We start from the raw sequence: 22696 nt of genomic DNA, 5'->3' as shown, positions 1-22696 counted from the left end.
AAGGTGCCTGTATTCTTGTTTGATGCCATGATCTGTGACATCACAAGAACCCTAAGGTCCCTTATTCTAGACAAATATGACTAGTACCTAGTGGTGGCCCATGCGGGAGTGAATGACCTGCCATGCCTCACCAACAGGGACATAGAGAGAGACATAATAGAACTTACTTTGAATGTGCTAGAGACAAGAACAACACAGGGTTTTAGTACTATCGTATCATCACCTAGAATGATAACTAGATACCAAGACATGATAATGAGCTTTAACAGTTGTCTATGTAGTTGGTGTTATTCTAAGGGACTTTAGTATGTGACAGCCTGGGATGAGATGATAGATTTGACTTTCTGTTTGAACAAGGATGGGTTACACCTCTCATTCTTGGGCTTCTGTTTACTAGATAAAGCTTTTGCTGCCCCCCCCCCCCACAATGCCTTTTTTGGCAGAGTTCTCCTAACTGGCATTCCAATATAACAAATTCAAACTTGGCTTCAGACAAAATCATGGTAGCATTACTCAATGTTAGGAGTCTAAATAGAAAATGTCAGAACTTGAAGTCCTCCTGTAACAAAAACGCACTCATATTTATGTAGTTACAGACAGTTCCAATGCAATTACAACACTCTGGCATAAGAAAGTTTAGTATCTATCATGCCTTCAGGTCCTTAGTTAACTGAGTTGAAATATAAGTGTTTGTCAGAAACAGCATCAGCTTACACTGAATTTCCTGCAGCCCTAACATGGAGCTCCTAGAGATCCAAATCACCTTTAAGGCATCCAGCTATTAGTTCACTGCTAGCTATAAAACAAAGAACTATTCTGGCTACATTTAAGGCTAGCCTTGAAGACGGGATTTGTAGACACTAATTTACCCAAGGTTGTCATGCACTGCCCTGCTCATTTTTTGAGGTGAGCACAATCTGCTGCTTGAAAAAGGTAGTGAGAACATTTAAATATGTCGAGTTAAAGGTATATATGGCTGGGTATCTTATGGTCCCTGTAATTGCGTGCTTAGTTTTGATCCTGTGTTCATAACTTGTGCACTCATTTATTGCAAACTTTCACAGATGAGCATAAAGTTGCACATTATTACCCATTGTCATTAGAATAATATCCTGTGCATTGCTTTAGACAGGTTATTTTTTCTTGGGTACATTTGAGATTTACAGAGCAAGTCTGTATCAATTTTTTCTGAGGGCGGTGGGGAGATGGCTATATGTATTTTTTTATAAAAATACTTTTCACAGGTAATTGTGAAGACTTAGCTGTGCACATACAGAAACATCTTATTCGGTGTAATTTTTATGAAGGCGGTCTACATTGATATTAGGGTATGGCATGTCTAGAACTGATACTTTTAATATTGTTAGAGGTATGCTATTTCATTATGAACAGACTTTTACTGCACTTATGTTTCTATGTTCTGTAAGGTGTTTATTGCTGTTTCTGGTAAAAGAAGAATGGATTGTTCATTTTCTGAAGAGATTCAGGAGTTTGAACCTCAAAATGATTGCTAAAGCACAGACTGGTCGTTTGCACAGATTTATGATTCTAAGGAAAGTGTGGCTTTGGCCAGTAACTTGAAGGATTCTCTTTCTCTTTCTCTGAAACTATTTCTACAATGAACATCCAAAGGGTAAAAACTCACACAGAGAATCCATTCAGTAAAAATCGCATGAAAAACCCTGCTTCCAGGTACCACACAGTGAAAGCTAGCTTGGCTAAGTTTTGTCTTGCAGTTGTTATTTCTGTAAAGAATCAGTTGTTTCAGTAGGAAAACCAAGATGCCTCTTAGTCCCTCAGAAAGAATTGTGATTTGTTAATGTGGCCTAATGGTTAAGGTCTTTGCCTTACAAACACAGGGTGCAGGGTTTGAGTCTCACAAGGAATAATTGGCTAGGCTTAAAATAGCTCGCAAGGGCAGTTAGCTTAGTACTAATCTATGAATCTATATGATATGAGTATTCTTCTATGAAATTGTTTGCAGAAAAATCATAACTTTAGTTTGCTGTTGGCCGTGGGTTTCTCATGAATATGTAGTAACCTTGATGAAAAGTATTCTTTCTATCATTTTGCTCAGTTTTAATATCTAAATGGCTTAAATAAAGATTACTGTAGAAAAATAAATAACTTGATACTTTTGCTGTCTTTTGTAAAGACATTCCAGATGACCCCATAGAAGCTGAAACATACTATTATGAAGACAATTTTGATTCATGCAATGAAACAAGCACAGAAGAAGATGAGGAAAATGAAGATAAAGAAATGGATGACTTGACCATGCAGACCATTTTTAAAACATGCCAACAGGTAAGTAGCTTCTACAGATCAAAATACTTTACATCATATATGATGTTAATCAAAATGTATTTTAAATAAAGTTTTAGACTGTTTTTGAATCATAAGCAGTACATAAATAAATAAATATGGTCACGTTTTATTCTCCCTGAAAGATGAAATGAGAGATATCAGGAGAATACACTATTATTACTTACTTTTGCAAGGTTGTCATATTTTATTCATTTTGGACTGGCTAGCTGTATTGACATTTTATAAAAATGGGACAGACGTTTGCTGCAGATGAATGAAGTCCAGACTGTGATGCACATGTCTTGGGACTGACTCCAGGCTAAGAGGAGCTGGCTATGATGGTGGAAATAAATGGCTAATACTGGTTCATACATAAATGTTAGGTGGGTGGCATCCCTGATCTACTGAAAAACGATACCCCCTGAAGGTCAAGTGCCAAATCAGGGAGCAGAGCATGCCTACTTCTCTCTACTTCTGTGTCTCTCTTCTTTTTCTTTCTTAGAAAGCTTAACTTATATGTGCATTTTATATGACTTACAGTATTTCTGCTCTGTAGGAAGCTGTTTGAGGTGAGTGGAAACTTGAATACATCACTTGGCACCATAACAGGCCTTGCTTTTGTGGAGCTTATACCGGCAGTAGAGAATATTATGGCTTAAGCAGAAAAGTGTAGCTCCTGCTGGATGATGTCTGGATCCCAAATTCTGTACCATTTTTTACCATTGGTGGATGCTAGAAAGAAGTCAGGAAGGGGCTGGATGCTGAAAGGAGCAGAAAGAAAATGATGTGATAAGCCCCGTGTAGGTATGGAGGAGGTAACAAATGGCATACCTATTCATATTGCCATGTAGTCCCAACACAAGGGACTTTGCAGGGAGAGATTACCATTGTAGCCTTCTGTAAGGTTCTACCAGTACCATAAGCAAGTATGACAAGGGAAGAGGCAATTGCAGAATTTGGGGAGAACTGAGGCACTAGTGCCATGAACAGACTGCAGGAATAATAATAGGTCAGAAAACTGTAGAACACTGATACCTAAGCCTGGATAAGAATAACATTTTCAGAATTATATTACAACAAGAGATGTTCTTCATTTGATTACTGCTGCAGTAGCCTTAGCTGTACGGGATGTATCCTGCCAAGGAAACAACAGCTGGTCAGCTTCCAAAGCTTTCAGGACACCTTCCACATGTCCAAATCATTAGCTAAAGACAAGATGACTAATGGTCAGGTGTGTGCTTTCCTGCCACTGAAGAGAGCACTCATCAGTGGGCTTTTGAGGATTGACAGTTGACTAACGCTATTGCATTGCTGGGTGGATGGGTATGGAACTTATACATTCATAATGAGGAAATAATAAGCAGGAAAAAAGGGGAAGAGAAACAAATGGATTTGGAGTAATTATTACCACTATATTGGAATATGCTATATACTAATTATGGACAGAGGAAAAAAACCCAGTATGATATTTGGATGTAGAGTTGTGAATTAATTGCAGAGATACTAGAGTCATCCATCACTTGTACAGGACAGAGGTAGAGCCACATCTAGAGTTATATGCAGACATCTAGAAGTCACACAGAAAAAAAACTTAAGCTGGCAAAAACTCTGCACTGTTGAGCCAACTGAGTCTAGAGAGATTGGCAGTTGTAGAGTATAATGTCATGCTAAGAATCCTGAGCTTAATGGCATTAACAGAGAAAGAGGGCTTATGACTTAGATGCAGCCTGCTACCAGCTGGTAAGGAGGAAAACAGCTGAAGAAGGAACTTATATGATGGAGCAGTTACACTGAAGGCAACAAGATGGACGACTAGTCAAGTGAGACTGAAACATTGCTACGTTCATATGAAATGAAGAATGTGTTCAATCTGGGAGAGTATTGCCCAAGGGAGTGGTACAGTGTAAGTTATCACATGGGTTCAGAGCTTTCTGGGACACAGAAAAAAGGCAAAGGTAAGGCTAGGAAATGTGGACCGAATTAATGCTTGATGCTGTGTTTGAATGGACTTGGTAGACTATGGGTCTTTTTACATTAGTATCGTCTGTATGCTCACATATAGGAATCCAATAACACAGTAAATCAGAATTTATCTGTTTCTGCTTTGGTGAGCTAAATGCAATGAGAATGGGTCCAGTAAGGTTTATAGATTCATTAAGAACAAAATACCTTAAAATATAAATGCACATAGCAAAATAGGCAGGCCATCCACACATATCTTCAATATATATATTCTCACTGTTGCATAAAATAAAACACAAAAAAAATCTGCAGAGAACAAGCCTCCTATAGCCTCATACTGCCTTACTTTACTGTTTTCCTGTAAGGTTGCTGCATCTTGAAAAAAATTGTAAATGGAAGAGCACTGCCAGGTACGAACTCCTGTTTAACTCTTAAACTAGTAACACTGGATGCTTGATTTTTATTACTTATTGTGGCATAGCAGTGGGGTCCACACTGGGCACAAACTCGGTCAGGAGGTCTGCCTTTGTTCAGTGTAATATGTTGTATCGATATTTTATGTTTTATAATAATAAGCTAAACAAATGATGTTGTAAACACGTGTTAGAATATTTTTTTTCAAAATAGGTTGCTCTAAGACCTTTTGATAACATTTGAGCGGCCTCTAACAAGTTTAATAGACTTTTATTCAAGGTATAATAAATAATGTTTCAAACTTAGGTTAAGTAAAAGAAGAGAGTGGAGTCTGATTTGCAAAATACTAAATAAGTTATCCAAGGATCTTAACCAAACTGCATCCAACTCCCCCTTTTCATAAAGCATAGCAGGTAGGATAGTTCAGTTTATTTGGCCACTGCATAGTTAAGCTGTATATTGGATAGTATCAGACCTCCATAACTCTTTGGGAAAATGCTAATTCTGATCTCACATAGCAATCATCTATTTTATGTGTATTTGACCATGGGCATTTCTTTCCATTGTGTATGAGATTGTTAGTTTTTCTTGCTGTGTCTCATACTGTGTATTGGCTCATAACAAACAAAACAAGGGACTGTTAGCTTCCCACATGTACAAAACATTGGCAGCAAATTTGTCTTTCATTGCTGGCACTGAAGATTTTGGCTTGGTGTAAATGGATCCTTAAAGTTAATTGAATGTCTTGCAGAAACACTCTTTAAGTTTGTGTTCTCAAAAATTTCTCTTGTATCTTGGATACCTCTGAAACTAAAATAGTAAATGACGTTTAACTTTACTTGTTAACCATTTTGTGTTTAGTTTACTCTATTGTAATTACAAATAATATTGTGCTATAGTCATTTGCTTGTATTTCTTTTATATTATTGATTTTAACATGTGTATCCACGGTGGTACAGCGGTAGTGTTGTTGCCTCACAGCAAAAGGTTCTTCCATTCGATTCTCGGCTGGAGTGCGGGGACTGCCTTCTGTGTGGAGTCTACAGGTCCTCTCCGTGGTTGGGTGGCATTTGAAAGACATGCGTAAATGGGCGTGCCTTCTTTGAAGGTTGGACGTCGAATTGGCACCTCAGCGTTCATGAAAATCTACTGCCAATCATTAGCGGACCGGAGTTCCGCTGTGGCGACCCCTAACCGGGAAAAGCTGAAAGACAAACAACAACAACATTGATTTTAACATGTGCATTGTTTTTATTACTTGATTTCTTGAAAGCTTCTTAAAATATAACACTTAAAACATTTAAACTAAGAGCATGTATCATTTGTAGGATATAGCCGTAATTATAGTATTTGGATAAGAGAAGAGGACAGAGGTATGGGGGTCATGAATTTGGCTAATGAACAGTCATCAAGTGCTGTGATTAGTCAAACCATGAACTGCTTGAAGAAGTTGCCTTTCCCTCCAGAGGTGAGGTAATCTCAAAGCCATCATCATCATCAACATAATCATCAAATCCCATGGGTGTAGCAACAAGTGTTGCTACCTCAAATAATAAATGTCACTGTTCTTCCTTCTTCATCCATCATGGCTGACTGGCACAGGTCTTCTTTCAAGCAATCTTCTCTTATCTTCTTCCCATTTTTCACAAATTTTCTTCAACAAATTATATTTGTTTTCCTACACATGTTAATGAATGAACCATACAAATCTGTTCTCCTTGAGCTTCTCTGCAATTGAGGCTACTTTGGCTTTTTCATCTGTCCAGCTGTGTACACTCTACCACTCATCTCAGAAATGTCATCACTGTCACCTTAGCTTTGCTCATCTGTTCTGCCTTCACTTCCCAGGCAGAGGCACAAGTAGTATTACTGTTCTGTACACCTTACTTTTCAACTTCTTGGCATTCTTCTGTTACACACTACTAATGTGTTCCACTCTTTTCCATTCTGTCTCAATTGTCAGTGTGTTCTGACTCCCCCATTTGCTGCTTTGATAGCTGTCTTGTCTATATTCAGCTTCATATGGGTGCCTTCAGTTTTGCATTCTAGTCTCCTACCATTTGCTGAAGTTCTTGTTCAGAGTCTGTTTGTAGTACCACATCATTTGCATACAGCTACTTTGTTGATCTGTCCCCTCTGACCTATTTGCTAATGTAGTCTGTCACCAGTATTAACAACAATGGGCTTAGAGCTCAGTATGGATGTGCACCGACTCCCACTATGAAATCCTCTTTGAGTCCAAACAGTGTTTGTAGTTGTGTCATTTGGTCCTTGCACATAGCCTGTGCCGATTCTACCAGTGTTTATGGGGCTTTGAACCATCACAGGACTACCCAAATCAGCATTTTTGGGACCTTGTGTTATGCTTTCTCCAAGTCTAGTCTTTTCCCTTATAAAGAGCTTCTTCACTACTTGCCTTGCTGCATGCTTTGAATCTGTTGTGCTGCATCCTGATCACAATCTGAAATGCTTACCTCCCATCTTACTTTCTACTACTCTGTAGTTATTTATCAATCACCCTCTTCAGCACTTTCATGTAGTCTAACAGGAGTCTGATACCTCAGTACTGCCCTCAGTTTTAAATGTCTCCTTTTTTGTTACTGACTGGCACAAGAATGCTCATTCTTCACTCATCTGGTATACAACTTTCTCTGCATACCACAATGTGATGGGTCAATGTCCCTCAGGATCATAGGGCAGTACAGCTTCTGTGGAGTTTTTTTTCATTCAGAAGCTGCTGGAAGTACTCCTTCCATCTGCCTTTGATGTCCTCTGGAATGGCGAACAGGTTGTTGCTGGCATCCCTTACGAAGGGTGTCTGATGATTATCTTCTTTATCTTTGCCTTTCAGCCTGATAGAGTTTTGTGGGAAGAAGCTGGTAAATTTCTCTGATGCCATTGCAACTGATCTCTTCGGTTCTTTGTTTAGCCAGTCAATATTCCTTCTTAGCCTGGCCCATCCTTTATTGCACTCCTCCTTTCTTTTAATAACTTTCTGGAGTTTTGCTTTCTGACATCAGCTTTCCTTCTAAACTTTGTTTCCATACCTGGCTCAGTTGCATGCTGGTTCTATAGCCTTCACACTTGCTGTTTTAAGATTCTTCTTAAATTTCACCTATTTTCTCTTCTTCCTAAGGTGTTAGAGCCTTGCATATTTCCTTGAACTCTTGTGCTTTAATTCCAGTGAACTGTCAGGTCTTCAGCCTAGTCTCTGTTGACCTTAGAGCTATCTCTGACAATTGCTTCCAGATAATTGTAGCCACAAGGGGTTTATGCTGTGGGCCAACAGTTTCACTGGTATGATTTTACAATCTCTGATTTTACTCCAATGCCCTTTCCTTACTGGGGGGAAATCTACCTTGTTTGAAAGTAATTCTATTAACTTTGGGAGTTCAACGGTCTCCCCGTATATGATTCATAGTGATTTTGAACCCCTCACAGAAAAACGTTGGCAAAAATAAGTCTGTATATCATATATGAATGTTGTTTTTAGTGTTTGTTTTTATTCACAATATATTTCCATTCATAAATGTCACAAATTTTCCTAGTCTCTGGTAATAATACAGATTCTTCAAGCATATATATTATAACAATAAACTATGGCTGGGTGTGGGTAAACCCAATAACAAGTAACAATGGTGTTAGTTTTGTGTTGTGCTGTGTTTTTGTTGTTGTTATTTAGATTTCTGTGTGTTTTATTTTGTATTTTTCCACTTTTTGTGAGACAAAATGGCTCCAGCCATTCACTTCAAGTTTAGTATTTATTTTACTTAACCCAGTTGGAGATAATTTATTAGCTGTAATTACTTCAAACATAAAAATAAATTCACCACTGTGTGTGTGTAGTCCATAAAAAACAGGAGTCAGATTAACGCTTTCATTCCTTTACTATTGGAATTTCTTCAGAAACATTTAATTTAAAAATCAGATCAGTCAAATACAGTCAAACTGATGACATCGCACTATCATTAAGACTTTGAACAAATAATTAAAGCAGTAATGACATAAAAACATGAGAAATAAATAAAAACTTTTTAATAAAAGAAAATGTATAGTACACCACTATACAAATTTAGAAGTACCATGTATAATATCATATATATATATATATATATATATATATATATATATATATATATATATATATATATTTGTATTTCAATAAACCTGGACTGACATCTGCCCTAAGAAGGACCTGCCATTTCAGTTCTAACATTTCCAAATAATTATTACTTGAATCAACAAACCTATTGGTATCCACCTGTTGCAAAACTAAAAAATAAAACTTGTGAAAACATTCACAACTTAAACTGTGTCTTGCCAGAGCATTATTTAGATCCTTGTTTTTGATGGCTCTAAGATGTTCTCCCATTTGGTCTTTAAGGGCCCTAGTGGTCTTTCCTACATAAAAATTATAACAAGAACCACAAATAGCCAAATAGACAATACATATACTTTGGCAATCACATTTGTGTCGAGGTTCAAACAAAAACTTTATTTATTATTTATCTAATTTTTATTAGAAAAAGGTAAAAAAATTTTGGAGCAAGGAGTACCTCACCTTTAGGCACATGGGTGTAGACTGTGTAGTTACATTTATCCTGAAAGTACATTTATATTTAAACATTGTAAGTTTTGTTTGAACCTCAACAAAAATGTGATTGCCAAAATATAGGTATTGTCTATTTGGCTATTTGGGGGTCTTGTTATCATTTTTATGTAGGAAAGACCACTAGGGCCCTTAAAGACTGAATGGGAGAACATCTTAGAGCCATCAAAAACAAGGATCCAAATAATGCTCTGGCAAGACACGGTTTAAGTTGTGAATGTTTTCACAAATTTTATTTTTTAGTTTTGCAACAGGTGGATACCAATAGGTTTGTTGATTCAAGTAATAATTATTTGGAAATGTTAGAACTGAAATGGCAGGTCCTTCTTAGGGTGGATGTCAGTCCTGGTTTGAATGAAACCATTTCCATTAAAAGTTTATTGAAATACAAATAGATATATATATATATATATATATATATATATATATATATATATATATTTGTATTTCAATAAACTTTTAATGGAAATGGTAAAAGATATTATTTCTAATATTGAATGTAAAAACATGGTACTTCTATATTTGTATAGTGCTGTACTATACATTTTCTCTTATTAAGAAGTTTTTATTATTTCTCATGTTTTATGTCATTACTGCTTTAATTATTTGTTCAAAGTCTTAATGATAGTGTGATGTCATCAGTTTGTCTGTATTTAACTGGTCTGATTTTTAAATGAAATTTTTCTGAAGAAGTTCCAGTAGTAAAGGAATGAAAGCGCTAATCTGACTCCTGTTTTTTATGGACTATGCACACACAGTGGTGAATTTATTTTTATGTTTGAAGTAGTTATAATTTATTAGCTGTTTGTTTTTTGGAGTCCCTGGTATGAGGTGTAATAACCTTGTATGAAACCTCATAAGTAATCTGATCTTCTGTGAAGAAAAATGGAGAAGTTGAATTCTGGTCATTATTGTGATTCAGTTTGTGATATTCCAAACAATTGTAGGTAAATTACTTTATGTTTTGCTGTAAAATGATCAGAAATGGCAGTAATAAGTGCTGTGTATATTTTAGATGTAAAGTAGTTGTTGGGGCCATAATTATTTATGCTGTGTTTGTAGTGTGTAGTGTGACGCAGTGAAGTGACAAACTCATTGATGGGAGTTGTTGTGGTCTTGAATCTGTACTATGAAGTGGTTAAGAGGTTATCTCATTTTCTATAGCCAGTGTACTATTGCTACTCCTTGGGTTTGTCTGCACACAGTACGTGTTTTCTTGAACAGCGAAGACTTTCACATGAAAGTACATGACACAGTGCACTGCATACATGGAAAATCAGATACAGTTCTGATTATTATTATTATTTTTTTTGTATGTGCCTGATTTTCCTTGTATGTAGCTATCTGGTATGCATATGCTGATTGGAAAATTTATCAGCTCAATGATAGTTTAAAGGCCGGACTTTATCCTGTTGGTATATGCTCGATTTACAATGGACATGCTGGTTGGGCTGACTAATCAGCATACATGTTTTTGAGTAATAACAAGCTACCATTGTATAATAGTTACTAATGCAGTAAATAAAAATAATGTATTATATAAGTCTCCAGTATGAACCAAATAAGGAAACCACCCTATTAATACCTGCCAGAACAACAGTACAACTTTTGATGTATGTTCAAAGGATTATTGCTGAAGGATTCAGGAATGACGTGCAAGCAAATGTCAGTCTAAAGCCAGATGCTTCCTAGCCCAATTTTTTTGCATTCTCAAGCAGATCTGGTCTAAAGGATACCATCCTGTAAGTCATTCATTGTGAAATAAACAGTCATTTTGATTGGCTTTGTTGTGTTAGCAAATCATTCAAGGTACAGTATCTCAATAGTCTACTGCAATTTGATAATGTATTTTGCTTCATATTGTAACTGCAGTCTTTTCTTATTTCTTTTATTTTTTTATCCTGAGCCCCTCCTCCACCATGGACCATTTAGCCCTACCTACATGGTTGCTCGGTTGATCAATTCATTTCCCCAGGGATGAGAGCCATATTGTAAGTTTGAGTCCAGTGAAACAGGAGTTGGAGCCAACATTCACATGCTAGGGATCAGAGCCTCTACCTCACCCCTCCTATTGGCAGCTTGTAAGCTCTACCATAGCCATCTCACAGAATGTACATGCTAACCCCTCATAAGTGACATGCTGCTGTGCAGTGTGGACTTATTGTTGTGAGTGATACACCTACACTCCTGTAGACAGCACCAATGAGGCAAACCAAACTTTTTTTACTTTGCAGGATAGGAGAGTAACTGTAGACCCCTTACTCCTATTCTCGTATGCCTGTTTTCTCTACTGCCCTTACTGTATTTGAACAAGACTCATTTGAGTCTTAGGACTTTTTCTCACTATGCCATAAGGGTGTATATTGTATTTTCCTTTCTTTAGGCATAAAGAATATACATTGAAGTAGTCCTCAAAAAGTGGTCTTGTAAACGCACTTATCTCCAGTAACTGTTTTTTAGAAAATAACACAACATTTAAAAAATATTTACATTCAAATACTTAAATGCATATTTGGTTGGAGAGCTAACAATCTTATAACTTTTAATAAACATAAACTGTCAAGTGGCATTTTCTTCTGTATTCCTTTTACCTCTCTGTCAAGCTAATTTTGTAATAAACAAAACAAACACACAACAATAACAAAACAGAACATTATAGTTCTAGTTATAAAAAGAAGCATTTGTGTGCATGTCTGTGTTTTCCAGAAAGATAAAAAGGCATTAAAAATGGAGCAAAATGAACCTTGTAAAATTCAGGCCATGGGCACTCTTCTCAGGCTGTTTGCCTAAATGGTGCCACTCCCTTGCTAGAAGCTGATGCCACAATTTATCATCCCACTTGCAGAGGTAAATCCCCTTAGGTTTCAGTGTTCCTCATATTGCCTCGATTATCCTAAAGGCTTAAAAGTAGATGGTGTTGGGGCACCCATCTTTGCCAAACAGCAGACATTTCAGAAAGTTCTACCTGAAGAAACATTTGCCTTGAAATTTCTATTACTTTGCTCCATAGACCTCTAATGTTTTTTCATTTTTCTTTCAGACTGTATTTCTCAATATTACGGCCCAGATACAAAGATCCAAACACTGGTTGTGCAGATGCCCAAGGAATAGCCAACCATTTCTAGAATAGAGATAATGTCTAAGTCACAGATATCATAAGGTGTGGATGTTGGAGAGTCACATACCAATCCCTTGATATTAGTGGCTCCTGTATTTTTAGAAATAGAAAGATGGCACAGGAATGTTTTTCGTATTGTGCAAAAGTTAGTATTCAGCTTCTGAACAAACCACAAGCCCTCTACATCAGGGAAAGTTGCTGTAATAAAGAGAAAGGGGGAACCCACATCTCCATCATCATATTCTTTGGATGAAGAAGATGATCATATCTCAGATTACATCTTCACCTATGGATTACAATACCAATGATGATGATGATGATGATGATGATGATGATGATGGTGGTGGTAGTGGTGATGATGATGATGGATTACAATACCAGTAATGATGATGATGATGATGATGGTAGTGGTGGTGATGATGATGGTGGTGGTGGTGGTGATGATGATGATGGTGGTGGTGATGATGATGACGATGATGGTGGTGGTCAGTCTTTTTCTTAAGGTTCTTCTCTCCTAATGCTGTATAATCTGGTGACAGTATTAATTTAATGAAGGAGAATTTTAGGAATTCATACGAAATAGTCATTCCTTAAGCAGCGACATGTAATACTCCTGAATCTGGATTAGCCTAAGCTTCTAGCCATGCCAGCACTCATTGATGATTTAATTAATTAGGACAAGAACCCAAGGATGTGCCATCTGTTTCCAAAAAAGATAAAAAGAAAGAGGTTTTGGAGAAGCACAGCCAAAAGAAACCCAAAGACTGACTGTGTTGCTATAAAATCAGATTTGAATAAAGAGTTTGATGTCACTTCTGTATTAAGAACTCTACAGTCACACAAAAAAGGCAAAGCATTAAGACAAAAGCTTCCTCCAATTCCACTTTGAATATTAAGTTAGTACCAAAACGTTGAAAAACTAGACCAAAAACCAAAGAGTAGCAATAACGAACTCAGCCAGCAGACTTAGGACACTAAAGACAACACTTTAATACTGTAAGCGCTTTCGGTAGAGACAATCTCTCCACCTTCATCAGACAGTAGAAAACAGCAAGAACTCCATTAAATACATAGCAGTGTTCTAATTAATATTCAAATTACTTAATTGTTTAATTAATTATGACATCATATCCTCATGTTGGCTCAGATAAAAACAAGAAAATGAACGATGATAATATTAATGATGATATAAATAAATGAATGATTTCATAAAAACATGTTATGATATTCAAAAAATGCATATAAATAAATGCATATAAAAAACATATACTTTTCCAGGATTAAATGAGGTTGTGTCTATAAAATGTGTTTTAAAATTAAAGGCACTTAAAAGATAGGATGGATGTTGAACAGGATTTAAATGTTGTCATGTTAACAAGAGACAGAACAATCAATAGTAGAGTCAGAAGCGGTTTTATAAATATGCATTTTCCACAACTGAGCTCTTCTAAAATGGTTATGCATACATATATGTATGTATATGTATGAGTTCGTTATTGCTACTCTTTGGTTTTTGGTCTAGTTTTTCAACGTTTTGGTACTAGTTTGTTATGTCTTGTGGCAACGAAGCAGCCGAGCGTGGCAGCGGGCACATAGTTGATACTCAAGGTTTCGCCACACAAAATGATCTTTTTGCCACAGCGGATGGTATCCAGCAAACGAGAGATGTTACATCTACTAATCTTTCTGAAGGTGACCTAACTGTTTTAGTCAACTTATTAATGGCGAAAGTTGACAATCTGTCGCAACAAGTACAACAAGTACAGGAAGCAAGTTTGGGGAACGTGCGTACATCATTAGAAGGAATGCCTGGTTCGAATTCTCAACGTAGGAGCTTCAATTCAGGAAGAGGAAATACGTCCCCACCTGAACTGATAGAGGTTAACAACATAAGGGGTCTAACGTCGAGATCTTCAAGGATGGTTAACAACACAAACGGTGAATCACAGTTAAATAATGGGTCTAATGAAAGGATTATTGATGCTTCTAACATTCCTAGTCTGTCGACTGTTCTGGCTAAAAGGGATTTCTTCCAGTCTGAGAACTTTGTCACAAATGACGCCCAGGATGAGGGGGTGAGTTCTTCTTCTTTTTTGACAAGTTTGGACAATTTTGATTTAAAATTGTTTCGCTGCAGGAAACTGCAGCTGGAGATATCATATCTCCGTGAGTGTATCAGTAAACACATTGTTCCTAAGGGTCTACGCCAATGGCGATACCCAGCAGGACTTACAAACAATTCTGCTTTTCATAAGGAACTATTAGGGCTTTTTGATAAACAAGCATTTGAATTTATGGAAGCTCTGATTAACTTTTATCTTGTTGAAATCGGGGTATTACAGGAAGAACTAACTAAACTTGAATCCCTTCTATTACAACATGGGAACTTTCTAAGGTACAAATATGACTACCTTAGAATCCTATCGAGCATTGAGGCCTCAATTTCCAAGATGTTGAATACTAAAAAACGAAAAATAGAGAGGGACATCTTGGAATATAAAAATAATAAAGCATACCCCCTCCACCTTTGGGACAAGTGGCCACTTGGAGGCTGCCGGCCACAGGGGCTCAAGAGATTCCTGATCAAAATGTTATGGACAATCAGGTTTATGGTGGTAGGGGGGAAGGTGACGAACAACCTCTTAGGAGGAGTGAACGAATAAAGAACAATGCTGGCAACAATTCTACTAATGAGGGACGCTCCAACCCCCACCAAGGTAGGGAGGGGGCTAATAATGAGGAAAGTGAACAGGATTTTCACATGTCTGTAAACCCAAAGAATGCAACGTCGAACAACAACACCAACAATCGACGGTACAACCAGAGAAGGAAAAGGGGCAATCAGCGTAGGCGTCAGCAACCGTAGCTGAAGGGGATGATATTTTATCATCTACACCATTAGGGCCCTCCATTCTTTACAACACTAATGGTGACTTTAAAATATACAATTATACGGTGTTAACAATTGATATGAATGTTGTTGAGTTTTATGCCAAAGGCTTGTCATTTATTCCGGACAGGAAATGTGATGTTGTAAGAACTATAGTAGATCTTAAGCTCTTTGTTCGAAAACTGAACTTAGCATGCATGCTAGGGAACACTCCTTCACTTCTTAGTTCGCTTAGAGTATCTAGTGTGTTCAACCCACCGCTCAATGGAATTTTGGGCACTTTTGAAAAATTATGCGAATTAGATCTGAGGGCCATGGCCAAGGAAAACAAGCATTTTACCAGATTGGCGAGTAAATCTGGTCGTAATGTTAATGATGATGAACTTGCATTTATTCAAATGCTTAATGAATGCAACATTAGGGTAATGGCACCGGATAAAGGCGGGGGGTCTGATTTTTATGGATGAATATGTATATGAAAACAAAATGGTTGAATTTTTGAATTCAGACTCTTATCTTAAAGTTAGTGTCAATGAGGTAAATATAGCCGACAGAAAAATCAAGAACATCTTGGATGACCTATTTTTAGAGGGAAGCATAGACAATGATACTTTGCAATATTTGACCATGCTAGCACCCAGGATCCCCACTCTTTTTGGCACCCCTAAGATCCACAAAGATATAGTGGATCCCCCTTTTAGGCCGATAGTGGATGGAAGGGGTTTGATTACGTATGCTTGTGCCAAGCTATTGGATAGCATTTTAAAGCCCATGTTGAAGCTTGAGGCACAAATTTGCAAAGATTCTTGGGGCTTCTTGGAGAATATTGGTACTATTCCATACAATCCAACCCACATATTTTTGGTGGTCGACATTAAAGATCTATACACAGTCATCCCACACCAATTAGGAGTGGAATGGACTGTGGATTTTATGCTCCGTAAAGGGGCATCAAATGAACAAATGTATCTTGTCGAGACATTATTGGATGTGATTCTTACTAACAACTTTTTGGTGTTTAAAAACAACTATTACCTTCAAACAACAGGCATTGCAATGGGCTCTCCGTGTGGTTGCACCTTTGCTAATAGTGTTTTAGCACAATGGGAACACCAATGTTTATTCCAAAATGAGTTATATCGGGAAAACGTCTCTTGGTACACAAGGTACCAAGATGACATGTTTTTTTCTTTGGAAAGGTCCCTCTGAATCAATACCAAATTTTATTGAAAACATTTCCAGGATGACCAATTTTCTTGAATTCACACATTCTACTGGGATGAATGACATCACATTCCTGGATGTTAAAATTAGCAAGGATGTATTGTCTAATAAATTTAAGTCAACCATTTTTAGGAAACCCACTTTCTCAAATATATATTTACATTTCACAAGTTCACACCCCGTTCACCAAAAAAGAAGTGTTGTCAAGGGGCAGTTTGTTCGGGTGGCCAGGATGGTGTCTGAGCAGGATGACTTCTTGCTGGAATGTGAGAACATTTATTCTATGTTCTGTCTGCGGGGATATCCTAAAGCATTTATAGATGAAATCAGGCAAGAGGTTATTACCAAAAGAGAAACAGGCTATTTTCAGCCACTACTTGGGGAAGGGAGTATGCTTGCTATTTCTAATAATAACAACAACAATGAAAACAAGATGGGCAACATCTCTTTCCTCTTTACTTTCTGTATGGATTTTAAGGCTATTAAGAACATTTTTGTAAAAAATTGGAGGATACTTATGGAAGACCAGGAACTTATTAAACTGATCGGGGAAAAGCCTAGGTTTACTTACAGAAGAGGCCAGAATTTAAAAAACCTCCTGGAGAGGCCCAAACTGAAATCCAACAGGATGACATTAGGAATGAGTAAATGCGGCTGCTGTTCATATTGTAAACACATTTTCTTGGCTCCCAGAGTGTACATGGCTGGGAGAGATTATGTGATAAATGGCAGATTTAATTGCAATTCGAAAGGAGTGGTCTATGTGGCAACTTGCAGGCATTGTCCTGCATTTTACATCGGCAAGACCGATAGACCACTCAAGAAAAGGATCTATGAGCATTTATATGCTATTGAGAATGGGGACACGAATAATGCCCTTGCAAAACATGTATGTCAAATTCCTGACCACTCCTTTTGTTTCACTATTGTACAACAAGTACAACCACATATCAGGGGGGGTCCCTGGCAATTACAGTTGGAAGAACAGGAAGTCTTTTGGCAGATTCGTACTGCTTCATATACTTTTCCAGGATTAAATGAGGTTGTGTCTATAAAATGTGTTTTAAAATTAAAGGCACTTAAAAGATAGGATGGATGTTGAACAGGATTTAAATGTTGTCATGTTAACAAGAGACAGAACAATCAATAGTAGAGTCAGAAGCGGTTTTATAAATATGCATTTTCCACAACTGAGCTCTTCTAAAATGGTTATGCATACATATATGTGTATATATATATATATATATATATATATATATATATATATATATGGTTTATGTATTTTCTGTATATATACATTTTTTATGCATTTATATAGTTACAGGGGCTTGGTAGACTTGTTTTCGCCTTTGGCACGGGTTTTTTAAGAGGCATTTACGATAATGTACGCACATAGATACACACATACATGCACATATTGGTTTTGTTTTTATACAAATATATGCACACATGAGGATAAACATATGTATATATTTGTTGTATCTTTGCTTCCAATATATAATATATAATGAATTGGGTTTTATTAGTGAGTTTATAGATACGGTGTTAAACTGGAATTTAATGAAAACATACAATAATAAAATGCAATTTTTTTTATATATATCGTATTTTATATACATTATAGTTTTTATAGTTGCATATTTTATACATAAAAGTTATTGTCCTACATCTAAGGAAATAAATTTAAGCAGTATATATTATAAGCATACATTTAAATATACTTGCTTTTATTATTGCTTTTAATACTATTTTCTAACATTATTTTAGGGTAATTCTAAATATACATAACTATTGTTGGTCACATATATATATACATACAAGAGCGTGTGTAGAGAGATATACATACACTCTACTGCATAGTGGCACTTTAGGGTCAATAATGTGTTGTGTGGTTTTTTATATGCATTTATTTATATGCATTTTTTGAATATCATAACATGTTTTTATGAAATCATTCATTTATTTATATCATCATTAATATTATCATCGTTCATTTTCTTGTTTTTATCTGAGCCAACATGAGGATATGATGTCATAATTAATTAAACAATTAAGTAATTTGAATATTAATTAGAACACTGCTATGTATTTAATGGGAGTTCTTGCTGTTTTTTACTGTCTGATGAAGGTGGAGAGATTGTCTCTACCGAAAGCGCTTACAGTATTAAAGTGTTGTCTTTAGTGTCCTAAGCAGGGGCGGCTCGTGGCATCGGGCTGCCGGACTGCAGCCCCCTCAAATTAAAAAAGAAAACAAAAAAAAAAAGAAAACAAAAAAAAATTATTTTTTTAAATTTTCGCGGACTTCGCTCATGCGCAGTAGTACCGACTACCGTCGGTCTATGCGCATGCTCAAGGCAGTCCGGCAGGACCCATAGAGGGATGCAAGGAGACGTCTGTGCACTTTTAAAGTGCACAGACATGCTGAGAGGATACATCGCATCCGGACTGCAGCAGCAACAGCCAGAACACTCTCGGGAGGGAGCTTGGGATCTCGTCGTCGGGAAGGAGCTTTACTGGGATCTCACGGGTCTTTGTGAGTATTGCGCGGGCAGGATATGGTATGGAGAACAGACAGGTAAGTGTATGGTGCATTTTACTTTAGTGTATGGTGCATTTTACTTTATGTGTTGGTGCTTGTAACTGGAGTTGTGTATGTGTTTCCTGGTGCTTGTAACTGGAGTTGTGTATGTGTTTGCTGGTGCTTGTAACTGGAGTTGTGTATGTGTTTGCTGGTGCTTGTAACCGGAGTTGTGTATGTGTTTGCTGGTGCTTGTAACTGGAGTTGTGTATGTGTTTGCTGGTGCTTGTAACTGGAGGGGTGTGTGTGAGTTGTGTATGTGTTTGCTGGCGCTTGTAACTGGAGGGGGGGGGGTGTGTGTGTGTGTGTGTGTGTGTGTGTGTGAAAATGCCCCAGGTGCTCATGGTGGTGTGGTAGGGAATACCTCAGGCTTGAACCCTGTACCCTGTATGCAGGTGTTAAAGACTTGAGTTCCCTACCCACCACCATTTGTAAAAAAATTGCAGATTTTGCCTCATATTTGATCTGAGCTGTTCCTCATAATATCTGTGGTTTGTAAATGTTGCAATTCTTGATATTTGATGGTGTAGTAGTAGCATTGTTGCCTCACAGCTGCAGGTTCTCAGGTTTGATTCTTGGCTGGGGTTCCTTCTTTGTGGGGTCCGTATCTTCTCCCTGTGTTTGTGTGGGTTTGCTTTTGTGTCCTCCCATGTTACAAAGACATGTCTGCATTATTTCTTCCTGGGCCTCTGCTGAAAATAGTTTTTTTGTTCCAAGTCAGACTGCCCTGATTAACAAATGTTAAATAAAATTGACAGGCATTTGAATTTCAGACTTCAGGTTTCTGAATGTTTAATTCCTTGCAGATTTGATGGTGCAGTGGTAGTATTGTTGCCTCACAGCTATAGGTTTTCTGGATTGATTCTTGGTTGGGGTGGCTTCTGTGTGGAGTCTGCATCTCCTCCCTGTGTTTGTGTGGATTTCCTCTGGTGCCCTGCCATTTTACAAAGATGTGTCTGCAGTATTAATTCCTGTGTCTCTGCTGAAAATTGTTTTTGTTCTGTCCGCAGTAAAATTGACCAGCATTTGAATTTCAGACTTCAGGTTTCTGAATGTTTAATTCCTTGCAGATTTGATGGTGCAGTGGTAGTATTGTTGCCTCACAGCTATAGGTTTTCTGGTTTGATTCTTGGTTGGGGTGGCTTCTGTGTGGAGTCTGCATCTCCTCCCTGTGTTTGTGTGCATTTGCTCTGGTGCCCTGCCATTTTACAAAGACGTGTCTGCAGTATTAATCCCTGCGTCTCTGCTGAAAATTGTTTTGTTCTGTCCGCAGTAAAATTGACCGGCATTTGAATTTCAGACTTCAGGTTTCTGAATGTTTAATTCCTTGCAGATTTGATGGTGCAGTGGTAGTATTGTTGCCTCACAGCTATAGGTTTTCTGGTTTGATTCTTGGTTGGGGTGGCTTCTGTGTGGAGTCTGCATCTCCTCCCTGTGTTTATGTGGATTTGCTCTGGTGCCCTTCCATTTTACAAAGACGTGTCTGCAGTATTAATCCCTGCGTCTCTGCTGAAAATTGTTTTTGTTCTGTCCGCAGTAAAATTGACCGGCATTTGAATTTCAGACTTCAGGTTTCTGAATGTTTAATTCCTTGCAGATTTGATGGTGCAGTGGTAGTATTGTTGCCTCACAGCTATTGGTTTTCTGGTTTGATTCTTGGCTGGGGTGGCTTCTGTGTGGAGTCTGCATCTCCTCCCTGTGTTTGTGTGAATTTGCTCTGGTGCCCTGCCATTTTACAAAGACGTGTCTGCAGTATTAATCCCTGCGTCTCTGCTGAAAATTGTTTTTGTTCTGTCCGCAGTAAAATTGACCGGCATTTGAATTTCAAACTTCATGTTCTTCAGAATACATAGTAGCACAACCTTTTTTTCTAGCAATTTTCTAAGTTTATAAGATGAATATTTTAAATTTGTCCCTATTTTTGGGACTGTATTCCCCGATTATTGGCTTCGTCCAGGTTTTTGTGCTAAGGTTGACAGCTATGGCAAGAACTGAATTCACTGAATATGGACTGTAGAATTGTGCATATTTACTGATAAAGGTGCACTGTAGAATTGTGCATATTTACTGATAATGGTGGACTGTAGAATTGTGCATATTTACTAATAATGGTGGACTGTGGAATTGTGCATATTTACTAATAATGGTGGACTGTAGAATTGTGTATATTTACTAATAATGGTGGACTGTGGAAGTCTGAGTAGACTTTTTATGATAAATGTTCTCAACTGGGCAGTTTTGCCATTATGGGTGCATATGTTTTGTTTCATTGCTTACTGGAAAAATGTTCAAAACAAATTTAAAACACCCTCTAACAAGTGTACTGTATTGTACAAGGAATATAATTTTTAGTACAATGAGGAAGGTGTATCAAAGAGCACATGTATGTTTCATATGCAAGGGGCCTATGATTCGAAAACAGCCCAAAATTAATCTTTATCTGCCACTGGCAAAATGTATTTTCTTTGAATGTGGGTTTCAATGCTGTTTCAATGAATGTGAGTTTCAAGGGCAGAGAAAATGCTAAGTTTTCATTGTGAGACTGCATTGCTTTGTTTAACAGATGACTTAATGTTTGTGCTGTAAAATACAAAATAAAACTTTCAAATGAAGTCCAATCATTGAAGTAAAGCAGTATGCACATTAGTGTTTATGGTAAATGGAGTGAAATAGCCAAGTAATGGTTAATTGGAATGGCTGCAGAGGCTCCAGTTCAACCATTATTTTGTCAGGGGGGGGGGAGGGCAGCAAACTCAGACAGGCCCAGCTGAACTATACCTCCCAACTGTCCAGATTTTCAAAGAATGAATAGATTTTTGCTTCTTATTTTTGGTTTGTTGTTCATAAAATTTGTAGTTTTAATTCCTAAATGATTTGCCAGAAGTCACTAAATAATAAGTTTCAGACTTCATAACCTTCATAAAATGCATGTTAAAGTAAGAGCCGTTCTATCAACTGTCTCAATTTATACAAGAGCAATTTTAGTACTGTTTATATGTGCCCCCAATATATTTGGCCTTGTTCAGATTTACTGCATTAACAGGTTGAGAGGTACATGCAAATAAATTGCTTTATAGAATTAGGCATAGCCAACCTCTCAACTGTCCCCAATTTTGGCTCAAAATGTTGCTCTTCCCCTAATAATCCCTCCACAAAATAGCAATTTTGGAAGAAAACATGGAGGGTTTACAATTAAGAAATAACTGTAATAATCAAAGTTATAGATTACTTGAAATGCATGTAGATTCTTTTATTTTGTCAGCTGCTCAAGGTAGCAGTACTAATATTAAAGTGTCCCTTCTTTGACAGGTAGAAGCTGTATCGTGTGTCTATTTTATATTTTTGCATCACATTTTGGTCCATTTTTCATAAAATTGTGTTTTTGGCAAATTAGTGACAAATCACTAAAGACTGAAGTTAGAAAATGACAGACATTTGAGTTTCAGATTTTATACCCTTCAGAAAATTCATACTAATGCAAGACCTATTCTATTATCTTTCTAAGTTTATTAGAGCAATATTTAAAATTGTCCTTATTGTTGTGCCTTTGTCCCACTTCTGTGTATGGCTTTGTCCAGATTTCTTGCTCTTGAG

The 22696-nt window shown here is 37.1% G+C and overlaps 1 protein-coding gene across 1 annotated transcript in view; it reads left to right on the top strand.

Moving 5' to 3' along the window:
• The window catches only part of LOC122797657 (serine/threonine-protein kinase Nek11-like), a 1134678-nt gene that overhangs the window by 543221 nt on the left and 568761 nt on the right, over positions 1–22696 (top strand). The window contains exon 8 of the mRNA XM_044066198.1: positions 2156–2307. Within this exon, the coding sequence (XP_043922133.1) occupies positions 2156–2307 (152 nt within the window). The remainder of the gene's footprint in view (positions 1–2155; positions 2308–22696) is intronic.

The sequence above is a fragment of the Protopterus annectens genome, chromosome 3.part1, assembly GCF_019279795.1.
Source record: "Protopterus annectens isolate FY-2018-M chromosome 3.part1, PAN1.0, whole genome shotgun sequence".
Classification (NCBI taxonomy): Eukaryota; Metazoa; Chordata; order Ceratodontiformes; family Protopteridae; genus Protopterus; species Protopterus annectens.
Note: the sequence above shows the minus strand (reverse complement) of the source record. Positions and strands in the feature narration are given on the sequence as shown.